The 25,164-nt window shown below is 36.9% G+C and overlaps 1 protein-coding gene across 2 annotated transcripts in view; it reads left to right on the forward strand.

The window, feature by feature from the left end:
- Positions 1-25,164, forward strand: part of B3GNTL1 (UDP-GlcNAc:betaGal beta-1,3-N-acetylglucosaminyltransferase like 1) — a 1,507,642-nt gene that overhangs the window by 157,519 nt on the left and 1,324,959 nt on the right. For both annotated transcript variants that reach the window (XM_053710298.1, XM_053710307.1), the window contains exon 5: positions 20,104-20,168. In XM_053710298.1, the coding sequence (XP_053566273.1) occupies positions 20,104-20,168 (65 nt within the window). The remainder of the gene's footprint in view (positions 1-20,103; positions 20,169-25,164) is intronic.

A 25,164-nucleotide genomic window follows, 5' to 3' on the forward strand; every position in this document is an offset into this window, starting at 1 on the left:
TCTAAATCTAGGCCTCAGGGAGGTGATTGAATGGGGAACTTTGAGGTTTTTGTTCTCTTCACTATAAGCTGTCTACATTCAACTCCATGGTTTAGATTTCTAGGCCTCATTGCATATCTTTCTATCAGCTCTACCCCTCCCCCAACTATATATTAGATATTCACTATGTGGGATCCGAAATACATACCATACTGTAAATATCCTCTATAATCTATACTACATAATATATATACATGTATGTATATGGGTTTTTATATAGTGAGTTTACTAAGTTCTTGTCTGCCCTCTTATTTTATTCTTTCATTTGCCATAGGTGGAGTCCAAGCAAGACCCTTTTGCTAGCGAACTTCAGGATAATAACAATGTTGCATCATTAATAGCCCAGACACGTCCCCCCCTCCTAACATCCTAACATTTATATTTCTATAGAGCCAAATATGAAGGCGTTATTGAGGTGTAATACTCATTGGCTTGCTTACTTTACTCTAAACAAATGAATGGATGTAACACACCCAGTTTCTGACTGGGATTTAGCAAGAGCGGCTTTGGTCTGCTATTTTCTAAAATAATTTGTTCTTTTATTTTATAGCTTATAAACTATGCGCCATGGTCCAAAAGTGACTGTATATCATTCTAGTCATTTCACCTCCAGTTATTCAAGTTTTACTGCATAGGTTCATGGATAATCCATATACTGTTTGGGAGGCTTATAAAACTACATATCACTCTAGATTACCTCCATCAACCCTAGATTTAATGTAAAGGCCCAATAGTTGCCTGCTAATATCATAGGAGGTTACTATAAATACATGTTTTAAAAAACGGAGATATCAGTATAGGTTTATTTATGTTACATTTAGAAGTGCAATGCTGAGAGAAAACCAACAGAGCAGTGTTCCTGATTGGGATATAGATGAGTATATTATAGCATGCAGCCCTATACAGCTGTGTCTGGGCTCAAATGATCAACTTTAGTACTGTATGTAATCCTTCTGTTATGTTTATATGTATATGAGCTAGCCTCAGACAATATAACATTAGCTAGGGTGTACTCTGTGTTGTCTTCCCAATGTTTATCTGGGCCTGCAAGCTCAACGTATGCAACATTTGTATTGCCTTCATTTCTTGTATTGCTTTTACTTGTGTTTGTTAATGACAACTATCTCAATAAAAAATTATATAAAAAAATAAATAAAAATTAAGTTAATTTATATTTCTGTATGCTTACAATTGCTAATCTTTATAAAGGTTCTGTTATTGCACTGTACTGATTTTCTATACTGCCACTGTGCCCAGTTTTGGCTATTGCATCCCTCTTATAGAAAAGAAGGGAGAGAACATATCTCTCTTCATCATATGTAAATTAGGACTATTAGGAAATGCACCCCGCTCCCAGTTTATGTAAACCCCAGGTATAATAGCACATTGGGTCTAAGAGTTGCCATATTAATATCATAGAGGGGAAAAATGTAAGGACAATTATATATCTAAATGTCTCTCTATATTCATCAAAGATGTTGTTGATGTTTATTGCTATGTTGGCATTTCTTGCTGTTTATGTATCTCATTGTCTTTAATAAAAAAAATTTTTAATTCCTACTTATATTAGACGCAAAAAAATAAATATATGTATATACACATAGTAACACATAAATATATATGTATATACACATACTAACACATATATATATCTGTATATACACATACTAACACATAAATATATATGTATATACACACAGTAACACATAAATATATATGTATATACACATACTAACACATAAATATATATGTATATACACATAATAACACATAAATATATATGTATATACACATAGTAACACATAAATATATATGTATATACACATAATAACACATAAATATATATGTATATACACATAATAACACATAAATATATATGTATATACACATAATAACACATAAATATATATGTATATACACATAGTAACACATAAATATATATGTATATACACATAGTAACACATAAATATATATGTATATACACATAATAACACATAAATATATATGTATATACACATAATAACACATAAATATATATGTATATACACATAGTAACACATAAATATATATGTATATACACATAATAACACATAAATATATATGTATATACACATAATAACACATAAATATATATGTATATACACATACTAACACATAAATATATATGTATATACACATAATAACACATAAATATATATGTATATACACATAGTAACACATAAATATATATGTATATACACATAGTAACACATAAATATATATGTATATACACATACTAACACATAAATATATATGTATATACACATAATAACACATAAATATATATGTATATACACATAGTAACACATAAATATATATGTATATACACATACTAACACATAAATATATATGTATTTACACATAATAACACATAAATATATATGTATATACACATAGTAACACATAAATATATATGTATATACACATACTAACACATAAATATATATGTATATACACATACTAACACATAAATATATATGTATATACACATAATAACACATAAATATATATATACACATACTAACACATAAATATATATATATATATACACATAGTAACACATAAATATATATGTATATACACATAATAACACATAAATATATATGTATATACACATAGTAACACATAAATATATATGTATATACACATAGTAACACATAAATATATATGTATATACACATAGTAACACATAAATATATATGTATATACACATAGTAACACATAAATATATATGTATATATACATAATAACACATAAATATATATGTATATACACATAGTAACACATAAATATATATGTATATACACATAGTAACACATAAATATATATGTATATATACATAATAACACATAAATATATATGTATATACACATAGTAACACATAAATATATATGTATATACACATAGTAACACATAAATATATATGTATATACACATAGTAACACATAAATATATATGTATATACACATAACACATACATATATATGTATATACACATAATAACACATAAATATATATGTATATACATATAGTAACACATAAATATATATGTATATACACATAATAACACATAAATATATATGTATATACATATAGTAACACATAAATATATATGTATATACACATAATAACACATAAATATATATGTATATACACATATTAACACAAATATATATGTATATACACATAATAACACATAAATATATATGTATATACACATAGTAACACATAAATATATATGTATATACACATAGTAACACATAAATATATATGTATATACACATAGTAACACATAAATATATATGTATATACACATACTAACCCATAAATATATATGTATATACACATAGTAACACAAAAATATATATGTATATACACATAGTAACACATAAATATATATGTATATACACATAGTAACACATAAATATATATGTATATACACATAGTAACACATAAATATATATGTATATACACATAATAACACATAAATATATATGTATATACACATAGTAACACATAAATATATATGTATATACACATAATAACACATAAATATATATGTATATACACATACTAACCCATAAATATATATGTATATACACATAGTAACACAAAAATATATATGTATATACACATAGTAACACATAAATATATATGTATATACACATAATAACACATAAATATATATGTATATACACATACTAACCCATAAATATATATGTATATACACATAGTAACACAAAAATATATATGTATATACACATAGTAACACATAAATATATATGTATATACACATAGTAACACATAAATATATATGTATATACACATAGTAACACATAAATATATATGTATATACACATAATAACACATAAATATATATGTATATACACATAGTAACACATAAATATATATGTATATACACATACTAACCCATAAATATATATGTATATACACATAGTAACACAAAAATATATATGTATATACACATAGTAACACATAAATATATATGTATATACACATAGTAACACATAAATATATATGTATATACACATAGTAACACATAAATATATATGTATATACACATAATAACACATAAATATATATGTATATACACATAGTAACACATAAATATATATGTATACACACATAGTAACACATAAATATATATATACATACACATACTAACACATAAATATATATGTATATACACATAGTAACACATAAATATATATATGTATATACACATAATAACACATAAATATATATGTATATACACATAATAACACATAAATATATATGTATATACACATAATAACACATAAATATATATGTATATACACATACAGGGAGTGAAGAATTATTAGGAAAGTTGTATTTTTGAGGATTAATTTTATTATTGAACAACAACCATGTTCTCAATGAACCCAAAAAACTCATTAATATCAAAGCTGAATAGTTTTGGAAGTAGTTTTTAGTTTGTTTTTAGTTATAGCTATTTTAGGGGGATATCTGTGTGTGCAGGTGACTATTACTGTGCATAATTATTAGGCAACTTAACAAAAAACAAATATATACCCATTTCAATTATTTATTTTTACCAGTGAAACCAATATAACATCTCAACATTCACAAATATACATTTCTGACATTCAAAAACAAAACAAAAACAAATCAGTGACCAATATAGCCACCTTTCTTTGCAAGGACACTCAAAAGCCTGCCATCCATGGATTCTGTCAGTGTTTTGATCTGTTCACCATCAACATTGCGTGCAGCAGCAACCACAGCCTCCCAGACACTGTTCAGAGAGGTGTACTGTTTTCCCTCCTTGTAAGTCTCACATTTGATGATGGACCACAGGTTCTCAATGGGGTTCAGATCAGGTGAACAAGGAGGCCATGTCATTAGATTTTCTTCTTTTATACCCTTTCTTGCAAGCCACGCTGTGGAGTACTTGGACGTGTATGATGGAGCATTGTCCTGCATGAAAATCATGTTTTTCTTGAAGGATGCAGACTTCTTCCTGTACCACTGCTTGAAGAAGGTGTCTTCCAGAAACTGGCAGTAGGACTGGGAGTTGAGCTTGACTCCATCCTCAACCCGAAAAGGCCCCAAGCTCATCTTTGATGATACCAGCCCAAACCAGTACTCCACCTCCCCCTTGCTGGCGTCTGAGTCGGACTGGAGCTCTCTGCCCTTTACCAATCCAGCCACGGGCCCATCCATCTGGCCCATCAAGACTCACTCTCATTTCATCAGTCCATAAAACCTTAGAAAAATCAGTCTTGAGATATTTCTTGGCCCAGTCTTGACGTTTCAGCTTGTGTGTCTTGTTCAGTGGTGGTCGTCTTTCAGCCTTTCTTACCTTGGCCATGTCTCTGAGTATTGCACACCTTGTGCTTTTGGGCACTCCAGTGATGTTGCAGCTCTGAAATATGGCCAAACTGGTGGCAAGTGGCATCTTGGCAGCTGCAAGCTTGACTTTTCTCAGTTCATGGGCAGTTATTTTGCGCCTTGGTTTTTCCACACGCTTCTTGCGACCCTGTTGACTATTTTGAATGAAACGCTTGATTGTTCGATGATCACGCTTCAGAAGCTTTGCAATTTCAAGAGTGCTGCATCCCTCTGCAAGATATCTCACTATTTTTGACTTTTCTGAGCCTGTCAAGTCCTTCTTTTGACCCATTTTGCCAAAGGAAAGGAAGTTGCCTAATAATTATGCACACCTGATATAGGGTGTTGATGTCATTAGACCACACCCCTTCTCATTACAGAGATGCACATCACCTAATATGCTTAATTGGTAGTAGGCTTTCGAGCCTATACAGCTTGGAGTAAGACAACATGCATAAAGAGGATGATGTGGTCAAAATACTCATTTGCCTAATAATTCTGCACTCCCTGTAGTAACACATAAATATATCTGTATATACACATACTAACACATAAATATATATGTATATAAGCATATATATTTACAGGGGAACTTTAGCTCCATAAAACAGCTTTGTGAATTTTTTTTCTTCAAATATGCTACAATTTTTTTAACCAAAAAAGTAAACAAAAACTTTATTTTGGGGGCAATTGGGCGATGTTTTAAAAATTAACCAGAGGTCTGACTGGTTAATTTTTGAAGCTCTAATTGCTACCACAAGTTCGTGGTAGCAATAACCAGCCACTTGTAATGGCTGGTTATTTATCGTTCTCTCATAAATGGGTGAATTTGCCCCTTTATGGGTGTGCAATAAATTAGCACTCCACTTGTAATCTATCCCTTAATGGGGAATTAAATGTTGTGTTTAAGGACTATTTAATAATGTTATTATTGGATGTTTTTTTGTTTATAGCGCTGCGGAATCTGTTGGCGCTCTACAAATAACCGATAATAATGTTTATTATGTATTATTGTACATAAAATAGTAAGGTCAGATTTGCAAGCATAGCACTTTCATTTAATTTCATTCACTTTTTTATAGCTGTATAGAAAACCATCTCAGCACTCACTAATTCATGAGAATTTATTTGTGATTTTTTTTGTTGTTGCCAAAAGGAAATGGGGGCGGACATTTGAGACCTGCTAGTCCATGGGAACGCAGATCAATGTGGGTATGCGAATCGTTGTCTCTCACTGCTCATTAACCAAGGCAATCTGCTCGTTATCTCCCGGTGAGCCTACGCGTCCTGTTTCCCATCCCTGACTCTGGGAACGAGGTAGCCCCCAGGTGAAATAACTGGCCACTGCTCTAAAAATAGCCTCTTCTGCGCTGAACTCTCAGGCACCCTGCGCAGGGTAACGCATTCCAGATGTGCTGATGTCAGCATCTGGCCTCACTTCATAAATATCGCCAAATGTGGTTTAGGGCAGAGATAACTTATGTCATTCAGCCATCATAACTCAATAAGAATATCACAATCCAGCTTTATAGCTTTAATACAAACATTTCACCATCGACTTGGGATTTTTAGTCTTAAACTGATTATTTCTTATTTTCTTTTTAATTAAAATGTGTTCTTTTACTCTCATATGAACTAAAGAGTGCTATTGTAAATAACACAAAGTACTTCTGCTCAAAACTTGTCTGCGGGATACAAGTTCATTGGCTGATGAGGAAATTATTATTATCATCATTACTATTTTACATCTACATCCCAGGGGAAGAAATGGGGCAGAAATGACAGTTTGTGGTTAGCAGGAAAAAGCGAAGGAGCGATAATACAGACAGTTGTCTATTATCTATATTAAGCACAGGCATGAGGCATCCAGTGAAGTATCTCCACCCTATAGGAGTTACAACCATTAGCCGCAGATTGTGTTGTTCAAAGGGACAATAAAAACACTTCTGTTGTGTTGCTCTAGAATAACATATCGGCCAAGTCTAAACATTTTAAAAACAAATTAACATCCTTTTTACTACAATTGTTTATCAATAGCCAAATTCCTCCCCCATTTGTCTTACTTGAAGGAACCAATAGTTGCTCGAGTCTGCAGACACGGCTAGCCACAGTCATTCTGTTAGTATTAAGTACAGTACATAGGTTTGCAGTTGTTGCCTGTTAAAGCCAGGTAGGGCCAGATATGTAACAGCTAGGGCTGCAACTAACGATTATTTTCAGAATCAATCAGTCGATTTAATCGACTAATCGGATAAAAAATGAATCAATAATTGTTTCCTATATTTTAAATAACATCCACATACTGAGTGTTACAAATATAAACTTCTGACTAAAACTTTACATTAACACAACTGTTTTGTGCAGAACACATAATATTTATAATTTATTTAATTTATAATGTATTTAATTAAGCAAAACAAAACCACAAACTGTGTTACAAGAGGTAGAACTAGAAAGAGGGAGACTATCACTGTTTATCACATTCTGTTATTCATTCTTTCAGAAACTTTGCATTAAAATGCAAACATGTCAACATGACCACATGCTCCTGGCTGAGGCTGGCTCTCTTTTTGCAGCTATTTTGCCTGCAGCAGAGAAGAGGTGCTCAAATGGTGTAAGGTGCCTGAGATGCATAAGTAGGGTTTTTGCCAATTTCAAAAGGGGGGCTAATTATCTTTGTTAGCTCTAAAACCAATGCAAGGGGCCTCTCAACAAAGTGAGCCTGGACTTAATTTTAACATAAAAATATCTTGAATATCTATATGCAGAAGTAAATAACCAGCTATAAGGTTAGGGAAAATATCTAGTCCGCTCTAAAAATAACAGATTTATACTTAAAGAGGTTGAATCTGGTACATATTATTACAATATATTTAAAATATTAAAAAACAATAACAAAAAAGTCAAAAGTGTTAAGGACTATATCAATAACAAGACAAAGCCTTACACATTTATTTATACAGTACATATAATCAGTAATAGCAAGCGATCTGCTAGTAATTGTGCAAACAGATAATATTGCACATCAATTCAAATAACTCCCATCAATCTAGGGCTAGGTGTAAGTAACAAGCTCGGCACTATATCATGTAAACCTTAGTCCCAAATCACCCAATTTAATAAAAACAATCCAGATGATGACTCCTATTATTTCTGGGTTGGACAAAAGCCAGGAGTAGTGGTAAACTTAAAATGAAACTTATACTGTCCTGCAATAGTGAAAGGGCATAGCCATAAAACACAATACCATGTGCAGGAGCGCATTGGAGGGAAGCAGCTGGTGCTGGGCACAGACCAACTAATTGCAAAACAACTGATCGATTATGAGATTCGTTGACAACTATTTTAATAATTGATTATTATTGAATATAACGATTAGCTCTAGTAGCAGCCTTAGCCTTGATAAGATAGCAGGATACCAGTAGTTCCTCTGAGGCTCCCCAGCCTGCAGAGCAACCATGACTTCCAGCTGTTTTGAACTTCACAGTTAAAGGGACACTCAAGTCAAAATAAACGTTTATGATTCAGATAGAGCAGCAGCTTTAAGAGACTTTCCAATTTAGTTCCATTATCACATTTTGCACAGTCTTTTTATATGCACACTTTCTGGGGAACAAGATCCTACTGAGCATGTGCAAAAGCTCACGGTATACGTATACTAGTCTGTGATTGGCTGATGTCTGTCACATGACAGAGGGGGCCGGAAAATGTGAGAAATAATAAATCTGTCAGAAAAAAATCTACTGCTTATTTAAAATTCAGAGTAGATGTAAAATCATTGTCTTTTTATTACGCACATGCTAATTCTGCACTTCTACTGCATTGAGTGGTCCTTTAACAGCAGCAGAAGATACATTTCATTTGCTGTTTTGTGACGCTCATTTCCAGGACAAAATCAATATTCATTTAAGTTATGGTGAAATAAAAAATGAACCAGAGAACTCTGGGTAAGATATGCAAATGTTTTCTTTAGTGTGAGATTATTATATCTCATTTGTATAGTTAACCCTAGACAGCCTGGGTACAAAACCCAAACATAAAATCACATAAGAATATCAAACACAACATATAGATTGTCCAGAACTAACTTAGATGCACACAGCTAGGTTTGTAGCAAAAATATAGTGTTAGATATATGGCCAAATGGTGGCGTGTGAAATTATGAAATGTTTAATGAAATTGACATTAAGTTATTGAACCTCCCTTATGGGATTCTTATATTCATCTCTAATCTGTGTGTTTATAATACTCAGGTCTGGATACTTGTCACACATGTGCATAAAGTTTTTCTACATACATATTGTATTACATATTATATATGTTTTCCAGGTAAGATTTTACCACTACTTAACTACCATGCACATGTTGGCTAAATATCCTAGACTAACATTAATTCATCTGGGACATTATGCATCATTATATTTTATATGAATGGGGTATATTTTCCATATATTTCGCCATATTGAATGGATTTATCATAGACAGTATTATGGTTATTATAGCTAGAATGCTCCCCTTTTAGTATGTTCGCTAAGTTTTCTTTTCTTTTTACCATATCATATGTTTTCCCCTTTTTTGAACTATAGTCTATAATATTTATTAGGATACATTTTCCATTAGACAATTAGCGATTGCATGTATATACTAATTAATGTGTGTACTCCTGCTGTACAGTTCTAGGGTACTAAGGGTTAATTTTTCTCTTACCTGGTGTGTGGGCGTGTTTTGTATTCATTGTTTTTATCCAATCACACTGTAACACTGATTTTTTAAACTTGCATTCACCTGCATGACACCTATGGCTATTATTACGGCTGAGCGCCGAAACATGTAAGCCTTGGTGTCACGCTCACACACCTTACTTGTTTGCTATTTACTGTTTGCTGTTCATTTAGCCTGCTTTGACGTTTTAACTTTGCCAATAAACTTGGATTTTATTTGCATTAAGCTGGATCCTGCCTTCTTTGTGACTGTTTATATCTGCACCAGCTTTGGATCAGCTTCAAGCCCTTGTTCATTAGATCTACCTGTTGTGAAACCCGGGTGAAGAAAGAGCACCGCCCCCTGACCGGAGATCCCGCTACGTCACGACGGACGCCTCAGTGCACCTGCGAACAGCCCGAAGCGCTGTTGGAGTTTTTCTTCATTGCCGGTTGGTTTGGAGCTGTCAGCCCACCGTTTTGCTTGCGGTTTGACCACGGAGGTCCCCAGGTTACATAGAGCTCCTGTTTGAAGCACTGCACGGCACATACAAATTCATCCGGGGGCGGTTATGCTCCCTTGGGGTAAGTCCCTGACACAACAGCATCAATTTGTTTGCACTTTTGTTTGCACCTGGTTTGCATATTAGAAGAGTACTTCCTAAATTACCTCATATCACTGAAATAAAAAATGAACCAGAGAACTCTGGGTAAGATATGCAAATGTTTTCTTTAGTGTGAGATTATTATATCTCATTTGTATAGTTAACCCTAGACAGCCTGGGTACAAAACCCAAACAGAAAATCACATAAGAATATCAAACACAACATATAGATTGTCCAGAACTCACTTAGATGCAAACAGCTAGGTTTGTAGCAAAAATATAGTGTTAGATATATGGCCAAATGGTGGCGTGTGAAATTATGAAATGTTTAATGAAATTGACATTAAGTTATTGTCCTAGAAATTTCATTTTCTACTGGCTATTGCTTCGGCGCGCAGAGTATCTGAAATTGGCACCTTGCAATGTGAGCCTCCTTATCTGGTGTTCCATTCGGATAAGGCTGTCCTACGTACTAAGTTAGGGTTTCTCCCTAAAGTCGTGTTAGACTGCAACATCAATCAAGAGATTGTGGTTCCTTCTTTGTGTCCTAATCCTCCTTCTTCGAAGGAACGTTTACTTCATAATTTGGACGTGGTTCGTGCCTTGAAGTTTTATCTTCAAGCTACTAAGGATTTTAGACAAACTTCTTCCTTGTTTGTGGCATATTCTGGGAAGCGTAAGGGCCAGAAGGTCTCTTCGACTTCCTTATCTTTTTGGGGTTGAGAAGTCTTATCCGCTTAGCTTATGAGACAGCGGGACATAGACCTCCTCAGAGAATTACGGCTCATTCAACTAGATCAGTTGCTTTGTCTTGGGGCTTTAAGAACGAGGCCTCTATGGATCAGATTTGTAAGGTGGCTACCTGGTCCTCCTTACACACTTTTTCTAAATTTTACAAGTTTGATGTTTTTGCTTTAGCTGAAGCAGCCTTCGGGAGAGGTTTTGCAGGCTGTGGTGCCCTCAGATTAGGGTCCGCCTCTCTCTTTGTCCCTCCCGTTTTCATTCAGTGTCCTCTAGAGCTTGGGTATATGTTTCCCAACAGTAAGGAATGAAGCCGTGGACTCTCCTTGTATTAAGAAGGAAAACATAAATTATGCTTACCAGATAATTTCATTTCCTTCCGATGGGCGGCCCCCTAAATTATAATTTTCTTCTGGCACCTTTTTTACCCTGATATTTCTCCTACTGTTCCTTGTTCCCCTTGGCAGAATGACTGGGGGATAGGGGAAGTGGGAGAGGTATTTAAAGTGAAAGTAAATCCTAGCCGAGGTTTTAACCAATTGCCGTTTTTAGCTGCTACAGCAGCCCACAGCTAAAAAAATTTGTTTGCTAAGAGGTGACGTTTTCATCTCTTAGCCAATAGCCGTGCGTTAAATCCGGCTTGGCGCCCATGGGAGCTGGATTTACCGCACGGCTATTGGCTAAGATTTGAAAATGTCACCTCTTAGCAAAATATTTTTTTAGCCATGTGCTGCTGTAGCAGCTAAAAACGGCGATCGGTTAAAACAAATAAAGGAGCTTTCTACTTGGAGTATTTTATAGTTCATGAATGAAAGTCCCCTTTATTTGTTTCAAAAGTCAGTATTTCCCAACAGTAAGGAATGAAGCTGTGGACTCTCCTTGTACAGAAGGAAATGAAATTGTCTGGTAAGCATAATTTGTTTTAATGCCCCTTTAGTTTTGTAGTCTGGATTGGGTTCTACACTGTACATATTTTCAGCTTTGATTTAATCCTAAGGGAGTGAAGACATTTCCCTGGGTTTAGTAACGTTTGTCCCTTGCGTACTCACTGTGGATAAACTAAACGTCTTTGTGTTTTCAGTTTTGCACAAACCCCAGATATTGTTCTCATTACTACATGCAAGTGACGTGTTACAACTTCATCCTTGTGTAATTACAAGGGACAGGCTAAGCCGTGGCCTGATCAGTGTTGAAGTGGCACCTGTGTGCATATGTACATAGCAGCCAGCCCTGCGTGTTTCTGACCGCCCCACATGCCTGACGTTTGTACGATGGAAACTCAAACAAGTTCTGAGTGTTTGTGTTTGGGTCCGTCTATATTTGCAATGTCTGTGAGATTCCTGGTGACCCAGGTCTGGATAAACCTTATCTGCCAGGCGAGTGCTGCATTGCTGGAAAGAGTTATTATTGATTTTTAGTAATAACCAAATGCTGCAGTTTTGATGGAACAAAATACTAAGTCTGTTCTGTTGCTAACTGTACCGGACAGTAAAGAGTGGATGTTTCTTGTGATGGTTTGTGTACAGCTCCTCAGCAGGTTTAGACATCATTTCTCTACCAAACTCCTGTACTAAGTAAATCCCTTAATGAGTAAAACAGGTTCATATCTGCTGCTTTTTAATAAAACAGTTTTTATTGAGGTTATCTAGTATATAGACAGCAATAAGGTTGCAATGCAATCAGTGACATAAGCATATGTCTGACCAGTAGTATCTGAGTGATACGAAATGTCGTCAATGCACAAATTATACATTATAAATAAAACATAACATCCTAGAATGCAAACATAAACTTTTACAGATAATTAACCTATGTATTCTCAATTAAACCTCTTTTTATGCATATTTGGTTGCCGTGTTTAAGGCAATGTAAACCTTATCGTTTTCCCCTAATGCGATAGGGTGGTCTCTCTAAGACCTCTGATGCTATTATATAGTGGTTTGAGGATGTAATAGGGGTTATGTAACATATAAAAAGCATATAGGGTCGCTTTTGGACCCTTAATAATATGATACATGATTGTGACAAAAGTAAACTGTGAAATGACAAAGTAACAAGAAAGCAGCTTGTCGCATGAGATTACAATTATAGATATCAAAATATGTGTATCAATAAATTTAATAATAAAAGGAAACATTTCTATAGAGTGCATTTCCCTTTGCTTGTGATGTAAGCCCATTAGGGTGGGGGGAGGGTCCGGGGATATTGGAATAAATCAGTTAGCGAAGATTAGATGAGCCGAGTATCGGAAGTTTCTGACCATGACAGAGGGACCGTGCTACATTCACACAGGAAATGTACACAGTTTATCTAATTTAAAATCTTCAGAACAAGGATACCACCATACAGGCCACTTGAGAAGTGGTATGTACTTAAGGCAATCTAGTAGATCAATTATCTATCTGTACAGGCCCTATACCTCACAGAAGAAAAAAGACAATTCTCCCTCATAGCCAAAAGTAGTTGGTAAATATCCTATTCCATTGCATGTACTCAATGAGGTGTTACTGTCACCTCTATCAAAGTAAGAAAGCAATCGATGTATTCTCTAGACAAATATACTAATTATAGGAGACAAAGCTCATGAGAAACTAATAACTGTAGAGATTGGGGCAGTAATCCGGTACATGAGTTTTCTAAGGTAAAAGATAGCTGATGTAAAATGTGATAGCTGGGACAATGTACTAGACTAGGTCAACAAACATATATAACTGCACAGATTAGTGGTGAATTTAAGACTTAAAACCTGGTGCATTGGAGAATAGTGTCACGTGCAAGGTATCGGTAAAGCATATATATTCTCTAAGCCTGATAAGTATTCTTGGTGGGTATAATGATCAAAGTATCTAACCTTAGCACATAAAAACATAGCTACCTAAAACATCTGTGGCTTGAAACATGTATAAACCAATATGGTAAAAGGGTAAGTGCTATATGAGTAGTACCTCCTCTCAGGGATTGTTGTCACTACTGGACAGAGCCGGAAAAGGGGTACTGGATATGACCCACTCTATCACGCAGAGTGGGAAAGGGTGAGAGGAGATCCCTTTCAAGTTTTGTATTCACTTTAGAGAGGCACTGCAAACCATACCATTATCCCAGCTAGGCAAGAGGGAGATGCTTGTGGCCTGTAGGGCCATAATAGTATTGTAATACTTACAAAAACTAGTACAATCTTTCAAATTATTTAGAACATATGCGCACATCATGGAATAGCTTACCCTCTGCATCCAGCAAAGGGTTACTATACTTATGTAGTAGAGGTCAGGAGGCATTCTCATTAAGCTCAGAGCAAGATGGTGGTTGAGTACTAGAGAGCTGCAACTTAATATACTACATAAATATCCAACCTGCTATAGCGTTGAGTACAGAGCACACAAATATACAACAGTGTGTTGATTCAGTTTGTGCCAGAGAGGATATATATATAACTATGCATATCTTAGTCCCTGTCTAGAGGAAGAACAGTTATATACCACTGTAAAAACCTAATCACTGAAGGGGGCGCTCAAGATGCAGTATAATCAATAATCTAGAACAAAAGTATATATGATGGGGCAATGTTAAGCTATCATAGATGAGTATATACACAATAAAGGCAGAAAACAGTAAATTCTTAGATACTGTAGTGAAAATACACTTGCAATTGTGAAAAATTAGACAGTCCTTTATACGTTCTTCAAAGGAAAACGATTGCTGTAGCGGCTGCCTCCTCCTCACTGGATGGTCCAGGTGGTACTATATAAGATAAAACAGAATGGAGGGGCGCCTCATGTGTGGTATCATCTATTAATTAACAACGAGTCACAGAACTATTGCCAAATGGGTACTCACAAATTTGGAGAGCACACTTATGTGCTGGTAGGGGAGGGCTGCAGAATTAGAAAGGTGTGACAGCTCACCCACTTGAAGGCGCTCTTGGCGTAAGATGGTGGTGCTATAAGGGAGACAAGAAATATGGGCACCACATGTGCAGACTATTAATGGTACAACCACAACAGATTCCTTAATGTGGAGGGTACTCACATATTCCCAGAGCACACCAATGTGCTTGTAGAAGCAAGCTGCAGATTGGTAGAGGTGTGGCAGCTCACCCAAACTCTAGGTATCTTGATATTTGTATGATAATGTGTTCCCTCAGGTGCTGGGCTGGTCTCTCATAGGTGAACAATGGCAGATGGTGGGTAGAAATGAATGATTATGATTTTTTATGTCTGATGAAACGGTCTGTGAACCGTGAAACGCGTTGCATGATTGGGTGATTATTGGACACCCTGTTATCCACTCTCATCAGCAATCATTGTGCTGTTGTTTTTAAACTTTTATGCTTTTTTAAATAAATTTGGATATATCTTTTATCCTTTGAGTGGATTCATTTCTACCCACCATCTGCCATTGTTCACCTATGAGAGACCAGCCCAGCACCTGAGGGAACACATTATCATACAAATATCAGGATACCTAGAGTTTGGGTGAGCTGCCACACCTCTACCAATCTGCAGCCTGCTTCTACAAGCACATTGGTGTGCTCTGGGAATATGTGAGTACCCTCCACATTAAGGAATCTGTTGTGGTTGTACCATTAATAGTCTGCACATGTGGTGCCCGTATTTCTTGTCTCCCTTATAGCACCACCATCTAACGCCAAGAGCGCCTTCAAGTGGGTGAGCTGTCACACCTTTCTAATTCTGCAGCCCGCCCCTACCAGCACATAAGTGTGCTCTCCAAATTTGTGAGTACCCATTTGGCAATAGCTCTGTGACTTGTTGTTTATTAATAGATGATACCACACATGAGGCGCCCCTCCATTCTGTTTTATCTTATATACCACTGTATGCACAATACATCATATACTAACAAGTACTCGCTATTCAGCTGTTATATAATTGGTACATCAACGCTTAGCAGGACTCAAGTTCTCTTTTTTGTCAGCTTGGAAGTTCTATGCCGCATGAGCAGATGCATGTTTAGCTATTATGCAGTACCTCTGATCATATCATAACCAGCAGGCACCTGCTTACCCATAATATCTACAAAACAAATCATGTTCCTGCCGAGTGAGGTTTTCCCATATCCCCTTACAAAAATGATAGATTGTATAAAATACATGAAAATGCATGATGCATATATCATAGTTGCAAAACCTATAAGGGAGAAAAGTTTAACAGATAACAGGGTTACCTTGATCTCTATTAAAATGTAAAACAGTAAAATGCAATTTTGAACGTCAAACAGGATTAACTATTAAAGACCACGCCGTCCACTGTTCTAAGTCTTTGGAAGTTAATCAACACCAGCTCTAAGGAAGTCACAAAGGGCTCTGCGCAAACATAAAAATCTGCATCGGCTAAGAAAGTAGGTGTATTTTCTGATGTGGCCACAGTACTTATATAAGCAGACTGGATGTAGGCAACAGAAGTATCCAAAGTGCTCAAGTCTACCTATATATCGGCTCATCCGCCCATGATAACGTTCTTTCGGTAAGGATGTAGAACTCTCCACCTCCCGCGGGTAGTTATTACTATCTGTATCTTGGAGGTGAAAGCTCTTACCCTGTCGAGGAGATAGTTCTAGTAGTGGAGCCAGTGAAGCAGATCACACTGCAAGTGCAGTTTCAGAGATCCCCTCTTAAAGGGTTATCAAAACGGATGTTGGCTCGTTAGTAAAGTCGCTTTGTATGTCCACCAGGGCTCCTGTCTGTAGAGGCAGATATGTAACAGTCTGTAGTGGTAGGTCTGCTGCATCCCACGTGATAGCATCCACCCATGGCAGCTGGTCACATCTAGGAGCCTGCCATGGTCATTTCGTAGGTGCCGGACCCTACCCTTCTCAGAACCAGATTGGTGTAGAATCTCAGAATTCTCCGTCTGCCCTAAGGTAATCAAAGTCTGTAGCATTGCTTTTTCGAAGTCGTTCACTAGAGTGAGTAGCGCTTGCGTGATTGTGTCCATGCTCCTGCTGACTTACCGTTTTGTAGTGTAGGCCACAGAGTTAGCGAGTTCTCACATCAGCTATTTGTTTGAAGAGCATAGGTCAGGAGGAATCTGGAAGAAATAGGTAAATTAGCACAAATAATGTGAGATAGAATCAGGAGCTCCTCCAGCACACGTCCTACCGCTTCGACCTCAGGCTCCGCCTATATATCTGCTACTCTTTTACTTGTTTATAAAATACAATATCTCAGGGGTCAATCACAGCTAGGGATTTGTAACACACATGGGTTTTGGTGCATTGCTGAATATTTGTGCCTGGGTGTAAGGCTATGTGGCCGCCAGGCCCTTTGCTGTGGTTAAACACACTGTTATATACAAGCAATAAAGCTGCTCTTACACATTATATCAGCTTCTTTTTACACTTTTATATCCATTTGCTTGATGCTACCACATAGTGATGAGGCACAGCCATATTTAGTGCTTCTAAACCAGTGTTTGTGGTCCCCTGCTTGATCACTAGTGGTTAATCTGCTGCCATTACTGCATTTAAAAAATAATTGCAAGTGGGTACTGCAGTCCTGCCCTGTCACACTGCTACTGTCTGTCACACCCTGTGATACTGCCCTGTCACACTGCTACTGACCTGTCACACTGCTACTGCCCTGTCACACTGCCACTGCCCTGTCACACCCTGTTACTGCCCTGTCACACTGTTACTGCCCTCTCACATCCTGTCACACTGCCACTGACCTGTCACACTGCTACTGCCCTCTCACATCCTGTCACACTGCCACTGACCTGTCACACTGCTACTGCCCTCTCACATCCTGTCACACTGCCACTGACCTGTCACACTGCTACTGCCCTGTCACACTTCCACTGCCCTGTCACACTGCTACTGCCCTGACCAAAGGCAGAACATACAGTGATCTGAGATGTCATCACAGAAAATGCAGCATGTCTGCAGAAAGAAAAGGACACATGCAGGAACTGTTACTGCTTTAACCTTGCAGCGCTGCTCCACATCAGGCTGTTCTCTTCAAAAAGAGCTTTGCTCTGGCAGCACTGTAAGTTTTCCTTAACACAGCGCACCCACAGCAAAGTGCTATTTGAAGTGAAAAGTCAAATATGCAGTATTGACTGGCTCTGCAGTGTTAACTGGCTCTCAGCCCCCTAACTTTTCCCATTCTTTAAAGGTGTGTTTTCTGATTGATATTCTTATGAGCAATGCACCTTTTGTATTACTACATTTCTATGTTAGATCAAGAGAAAAGGAAACAAATTTATTGGATACATTTTACAATTCATTTTTTTGTCTGCAGCTAATTTGCAATCCAATTTTCAACTGCTGCAATATATTATAAAACTTTTACAATTGCTTTATTCTCCAGTTAATCAACACATTGCAACTGAACTGGTGCTTTAGTGTTACTGCCTGATTTAAAATTGTATTTTATTTTAAAATAACCTGCAGAAAATGTTTCCATTAAAAAAAACCTTATCGCAGAAAGTGAAAAAAAAGTTCTGCCTCTGGGCTGCTCTGTCACACCCTGTCACACTGCTACTGCCTTGTCACACTGTCACTGCCCCATTACACTGTCACTGCTTTGTTACAAGTTTATATTCCAATGTCCAATATTTTTTCAGTAAAACATCACTTTATATTTAGCACATGCATATGATTTCAAACCCACCATTTCCATCAGTGCTGCAGTATTCCTTGGTTTTGCTAAAACGTATGAAGACAACAAAACAAAGTCTGACGTTTCTTTGTCTCGTGTGTGTTTTGTTTACTGCTACTACTTTTCTGAAGACAAATCCCTGTGTCTGCTACGCTCCATACACATTTATATACTTCATTGTTCATCCTCAGCAACAAATAAATGTCATTTTATCTGACAAAGATTCTGTAAGAAATATGTTACTGTGATGAAAAAGAGTAAAGGGAATTAACATAAACTTCCTTTAAAGTGATGGTAAACTAAGACCCAGTGAAACATGCGATAGTATGTAAAGTTAAAAAATAAAGTGACTTTCATTCATGAACATGCCGCTTTCTGACCTTTGTATGTAAATATTTTACAATTCTAAAAATAAAATTCACCTACGATCCTCCGCCTGTGTAACCGCCGCCATTGAATTTCTAATGTCACGTTTTTTATCAATCCAATAGAAATCCAGGCCAGTTGGAGACTCAGAAAATAATCAAACACGCCCTACATGTTGGATCGCTGAATGACAGTTTGGCAACATGTACTTGTGCGCAATGTGCTTTTTTGTTGTTGTATATTATGTATTGCGAAACTAATTACACGCATGCGCATAATAAACGTTGAAGACGAGATGCCAATATAATGACATAATGAGTGGGTGGTTCCCCTATCTACGTTGGCTAAGGAATACATCAGGAAGTAATGCTGGGGGTGGAGCAAGGAGCTATAACGCTCAGTAAGTCAATTCGTAATTTAGTCATAAAGCTTTGAGATAGAAAAACAAAAAAGTTAGCGATTTTGTTTGTAACTACTGTAGGAATAAAATTTTACTTTTAAAGTGCTATACATTTACCATCACTTTAACTATCTTGAACCATTTTCTTTGTTTCCTCCATTATTTCGCAAAAAAAAATATTTTTCTCTCCCCTTTTTTCCCCAGTCGGCTTTGCTAAAAACCAGGCGATTGTGCAGAGCTCAGGACTGTACCTGTGTTTCATGGACGCTGTAAGTAATTGTATTCTGTATATATTTATAGTGATATTAAAGGGACATTGTACACTAGATTTTTCTGTGCATAAATGTTTTGTTGATTATCCATTTATATAGCCCATCTGGTAGTGTTTTTATAAAAATGTATAGTTTTGCTTATTTTTTAAGAACATTGTGCTGATTTCTAACCAAGCTCCACAGTGCCAGATTTATACACACGTTTACAGACTCCCGCAGGCTTCTGTTTATCTGTCGTTTAATATGCGAGGGAGGGGGCAGTGTCTGCTCTTTTTGTTTACCCAACCCATTTCAGTGGGTGTCCCAGCCTAACCTCATTAACAGTGCTAAACTGGGAGCTTCTAAGTACATTTTTAAATGGTTTTATACTGGATTTTTAGATCAGTATCTGTGTATATTCTTCTTTATAGTAGTGTCTATTACATGCAGTTGGTGTTTATTGTCCCTTTAATTTTACACAGACGTGAAAAAAATAAAAGGGACACTCATGTCAAAATTAAACTTTTATGATTCAGATAGAGCAGCAATTTTGAACAACTTTCCAATTTACTTTCATTAACATAATGTGCGCATTCTTTTTATATTTACACTTTTTGAGTCACCAGCTCCTACTGAGCATGTGCAAGAATTCACAGAATATGTATATTCATTTGTGATTGGCTGATGGCTGTCACATGATACAGGATTGGTGGAAATAGACATAAGTTTGAAATTTGTCAGAAAAAAATCTACTACTCATAGGAACTTTAGACTAAGGGGTCGATTTATCAAGCTGCGGCAGACAGGGGCTCACATCCGCTGCTGGAATTCAGCATTGCACACGAGCACTATTTTACAATTGCGTGTAATCCCGCCCCCTGCCCGTGCACAACCAATCAGACGCAGACAGGAGATGTCAATCTCCCTGGTCGGACAAGAAAGGTTAGGGAAGCAGCGGTCTGCGCTGCTTTTAAAATACAGACTGTAGGTTCTCTTGTAAAAACCTGCAGCCGTAGCGGGACAAAGGAGTTGATAAATCGACCCTTAAGCGCTATTGCATTCTCTTATCATGCATTTGTTGTTTATACAAATCTACTGTATGGGGGTTTTAGCTTCATGGCCAGTTGAAAAGATAGGACACGGGTCTCTCCTATTTCACAGCCTTATAAGCACCCAAAGCTCAGTGTTACCAAAAGCTATATGAGAGAGAATATAGTTTCTATTGTTTCTAGGTTGTAAACTCCTGGTTCATGAATAACAGAGATAATCTGGATATTCTAACGTGCCAGCAAATTATCTGCACTACTATCGCTATTTTGTGTTTTTTGTACTTAACTGTAAGGGGATACATCACTTGCATGTTTAGTAAAGAATATCTGTTTGTAAAACTAACTATCAAACCATGAATTAGATTTGCTGTTTTTGAAATAGTTTGATATTTTATTCTGTTCTTGCTGCAATTTTGGGATGTTTGTTTGTCGTTGACATGTCTGTTGTGCGTAGGAATTCTGCCGTAATTAGCACTTCATCTAAGCCATAGAGTTGCCTGATTTTGTCACGTGTGCCTTAAGGGACACTGAGCGATGGCAGTGCTCCCAGTAGATACATAGTTGTAAACCTTATAAATGAAAATGTAATAATTTATGATTTGATGAAGCCTGAACACATCCTGTGATTGCTTATGGCTGTGTTTGGTATTGGTGTTTGATCGCCACACTGTAATAGGGGAGGATGTTTACAATAGGATATTCTGACTTGTCTCTGGAAGACATGAAGGTAGCAGAATGGGCCTTATCACAGCTCCTGAGATCACACCCATGGCACTGAAGCTCCTGTCAGTTGTATGTTCACTTCAGACCTCCGATCAGATCCATGACCCTGAAAACCCTGTCAATTGTATACCCACATCAGACCTCGGATCAGATTAATGTATCTGAATCCTCTGTCAGTTGTATGTTCACATCAGACCTCAGATCAGATCCATAATCCTGAAACCCCTGTCGGTTATATGCCCACATCAGACCTCAAATCAAAAACACAGCCCCTGTCAGTTATATACTTACATGAGACATCAGATCAAAAAGATAGCTGTGAAACCACTATCAGTTACATGCCCACATCAGACCTCAGATCAGATCCACTCACTGACTGGAAGCCCCTGTCGGTTATATGCTCACATCAGACCTCAAATGACATCTGTATAAGACCTCATATCAGATCCATGGCCCTGAAGCCCCTGTTGGTTACATGTCTATTTCAGACCTCAGATCAGATCCACTGCCCTGAAGCTGTGTCAGTTTTATATTCTGACACCAGACCTCAAATCACATCTGTAGCCCTGAAGCCTGTCAGTTATATGCTCACATCAGACTTGAAATCAGATCCATGGCCCTAAAGCCCCTGTCAGTTAAATACCCACCTCAGATCATATCCATGGCTCTGAAGCCTAAGTCAGATATATGCTTACATCAGACCTCAGATCAGATCCATGGCCCTGAAGCCCCTGTCAGTTACCTCAGATCATATCCATGGTTTTGAATCCTCTGTCAGTTATATGCTCACATCAGACCTCAAATCAGAACCACAGCCCTAAAGCCTCTGCCAGTTATATGCTTGCATTAGGCCACAGATCAAATCCATGACTCTGAAGACCCTCTCCGTTGTATGCTCACATCAGACCTCAGATTAATACCATGGTCCTGACTTCCCAGTCAGTTAAATGCCCACCTCAGATCATATCCATGGCTTTGAATCCCCTGTCTGTTATATGCTTACATCAGAACCAGGACCCTGAAGCCCCTGTTTGTTACAGTTGCAAGAAAAAGTTTGTAAACCCTTTGGAATTATCTGGATTTCTGCATTCATTACTCATAAAATGTGGTGTGATCTTCATCTAAGTCACAATTATAAATACAACATTATGACTAATCTAATAACACAAAACACTGTTGTACTTTTTATTGTAGACACTGAGTAATCATTCACAGTGCAGGCTGGAAAAAGTTAGTGAACCTCTTTGTTAAAAGTTTTTCTTTCATTATTCAGATAGAGAATACAATTATAAACAACTTTCCAATTTACTTCTATTATCTAATTTGCTTTATTCTTTTGTTATACTTTGTTGAAGAAACAGCAATGCACATGAGTGAGCCAATAACATGAGGCATTTATGTGCAGCCACCAATCAGCAGCTCCTGATCCTACCTAGGTATCCTTTTCCAAAATTATACCAAGTGAACAAAACAAATTAGATAATAGAAGTAAATTGGAAAGTAGTATATATTTGCATGTTCTATCTGAATTCTTAAAAAAAATGGGTTTCATGTCCCTTTATTGTCTTCTCCAAAAGCTATTTGGAGTCAGGTGTTTTAGGAGTGTGGGTTGCACAGGTGCCTTAAATAAATGCACCCAAAGCCTGGTTACTGACAAATCTGTTCTTCTCAAGTGAGATTAGTTACTGTGAATTATATGCCTTGATCTCAACAATTTTCACTGGACCCTAGAAGATGCATTATAGACCCACAAAACTGGAAAAGGTTACAAAATCGTTGCTAAAGACCTGGGTGTTCCTCAGTCAATTGTAATAAAATTGTCTATAAATAGAGAAAATTCAGGACTCTCGCTAGGAATGGGCGTCCTGCAAAGATCACTCCAAGAGCACAACGGACAATCCTGAAAGGGGAGAAAGAACTTAATAATAACAGCAAAAGACCTCCAGAAAACTCTACAAACCAGGAAAAGTCTTTGTTCATGTGTCCACTATAAAAACCCCACCAGAAAAAACACTGAACAAGAACAGTGCTCATGGAAGGACACCACAAAGGAAACCACTCCTGTAAAAAAAACATTGCGGCATGTCTCAAGTTTGCCCAAGACCACCTGGATGTTCCACAATGCTTCTGGTGCTGGGAACAGATGAGACAAAAGTTGAACTCTTTGGCAAAAATAAACAAAGCTATGTATGGAGGAAAAGGACACTGCACAATAATACCAAAACCTCATCCCAGCTATGAAGCATGGTGGAGGGAGCATCATGGTTAGGGACTGCTTTGCTCACCTTGCAATCAAGACATCAGGTGAACCAATGACAAGATGCATAGATGCACAGCAACCAATCGGCTCCCAATATTGCGCTCCTGAGCCTACCTTGCTTTTCTACAAATGATACCAAGAGAATGAAATAAATGGAAAAGTCTCTTCAAATTGCTGCTCTATGTGACCCATGAGATTCATTTTTGACTTTCATGTCCCTTTTGCAAAGAAAGAAGAGGAGTTAAAGCTGGATATCACAGTAGATGTGGTTAGTTTGCGCATAGGTTTCCAGCTGAAGTGCTACGCATACAGGACTTACGTGGCATTTACTTTTACCATGTACATTCATGTGGCATTTGCTTTAGGTAACTAGTGTAGAGTTGTGAGTCTATTGGTTCTTTCTGCTCTGCTTTCATATGCTCATGTATCAGATCAGACATTATTACTATCATTATTTATTTGCTTAATTAAGATAATTAAATTAGCAGTATTTTCTGCTCAGGACCAGCAGTACTCTGCGGGCCCCAGACAGACAGGGTCTCTACTTGAGAACTTGCCGTCTGCAATCTTCTTGCTGGTATGAGGATTTGGTACCTACTGCTGCAGCCCTTGGTGGGAAATCACTTGTTATGTGTTAGGGAATTTTGTCTAACTACTAAGGAATGTTCTGCATCCGCAGGAAACATGGTATTTAATGAGTCTGTTAAAAAAACTACCCAGGTGAAATGTTTGCAGACCTGCAATATTATGATGGCTGTAACTATCGGCAGCGTCACAAGAGCCTCTCTCCTTTATGTCCCCGTGGGAAACATGCAAGAGAAATGTCCTCGCTATCCTGTCAAATATCTCACAGCCCCTCCAGAAGTGACGGCTTGAAGACAGTTTGACAGGCGCGGTGCTGTTTGCACACATCTCCCCGTGTTTGGACAGCTTTTACCTTTCAACAGAAGCTCTTTTCTTGACGTTAGGACCCCAGAGGGTC

Source organism: Bombina bombina, chromosome 1, assembly GCF_027579735.1.
Source record: "Bombina bombina isolate aBomBom1 chromosome 1, aBomBom1.pri, whole genome shotgun sequence".
NCBI classification, from domain to species: Eukaryota; Metazoa; Chordata; class Amphibia; order Anura; family Bombinatoridae; genus Bombina; species Bombina bombina.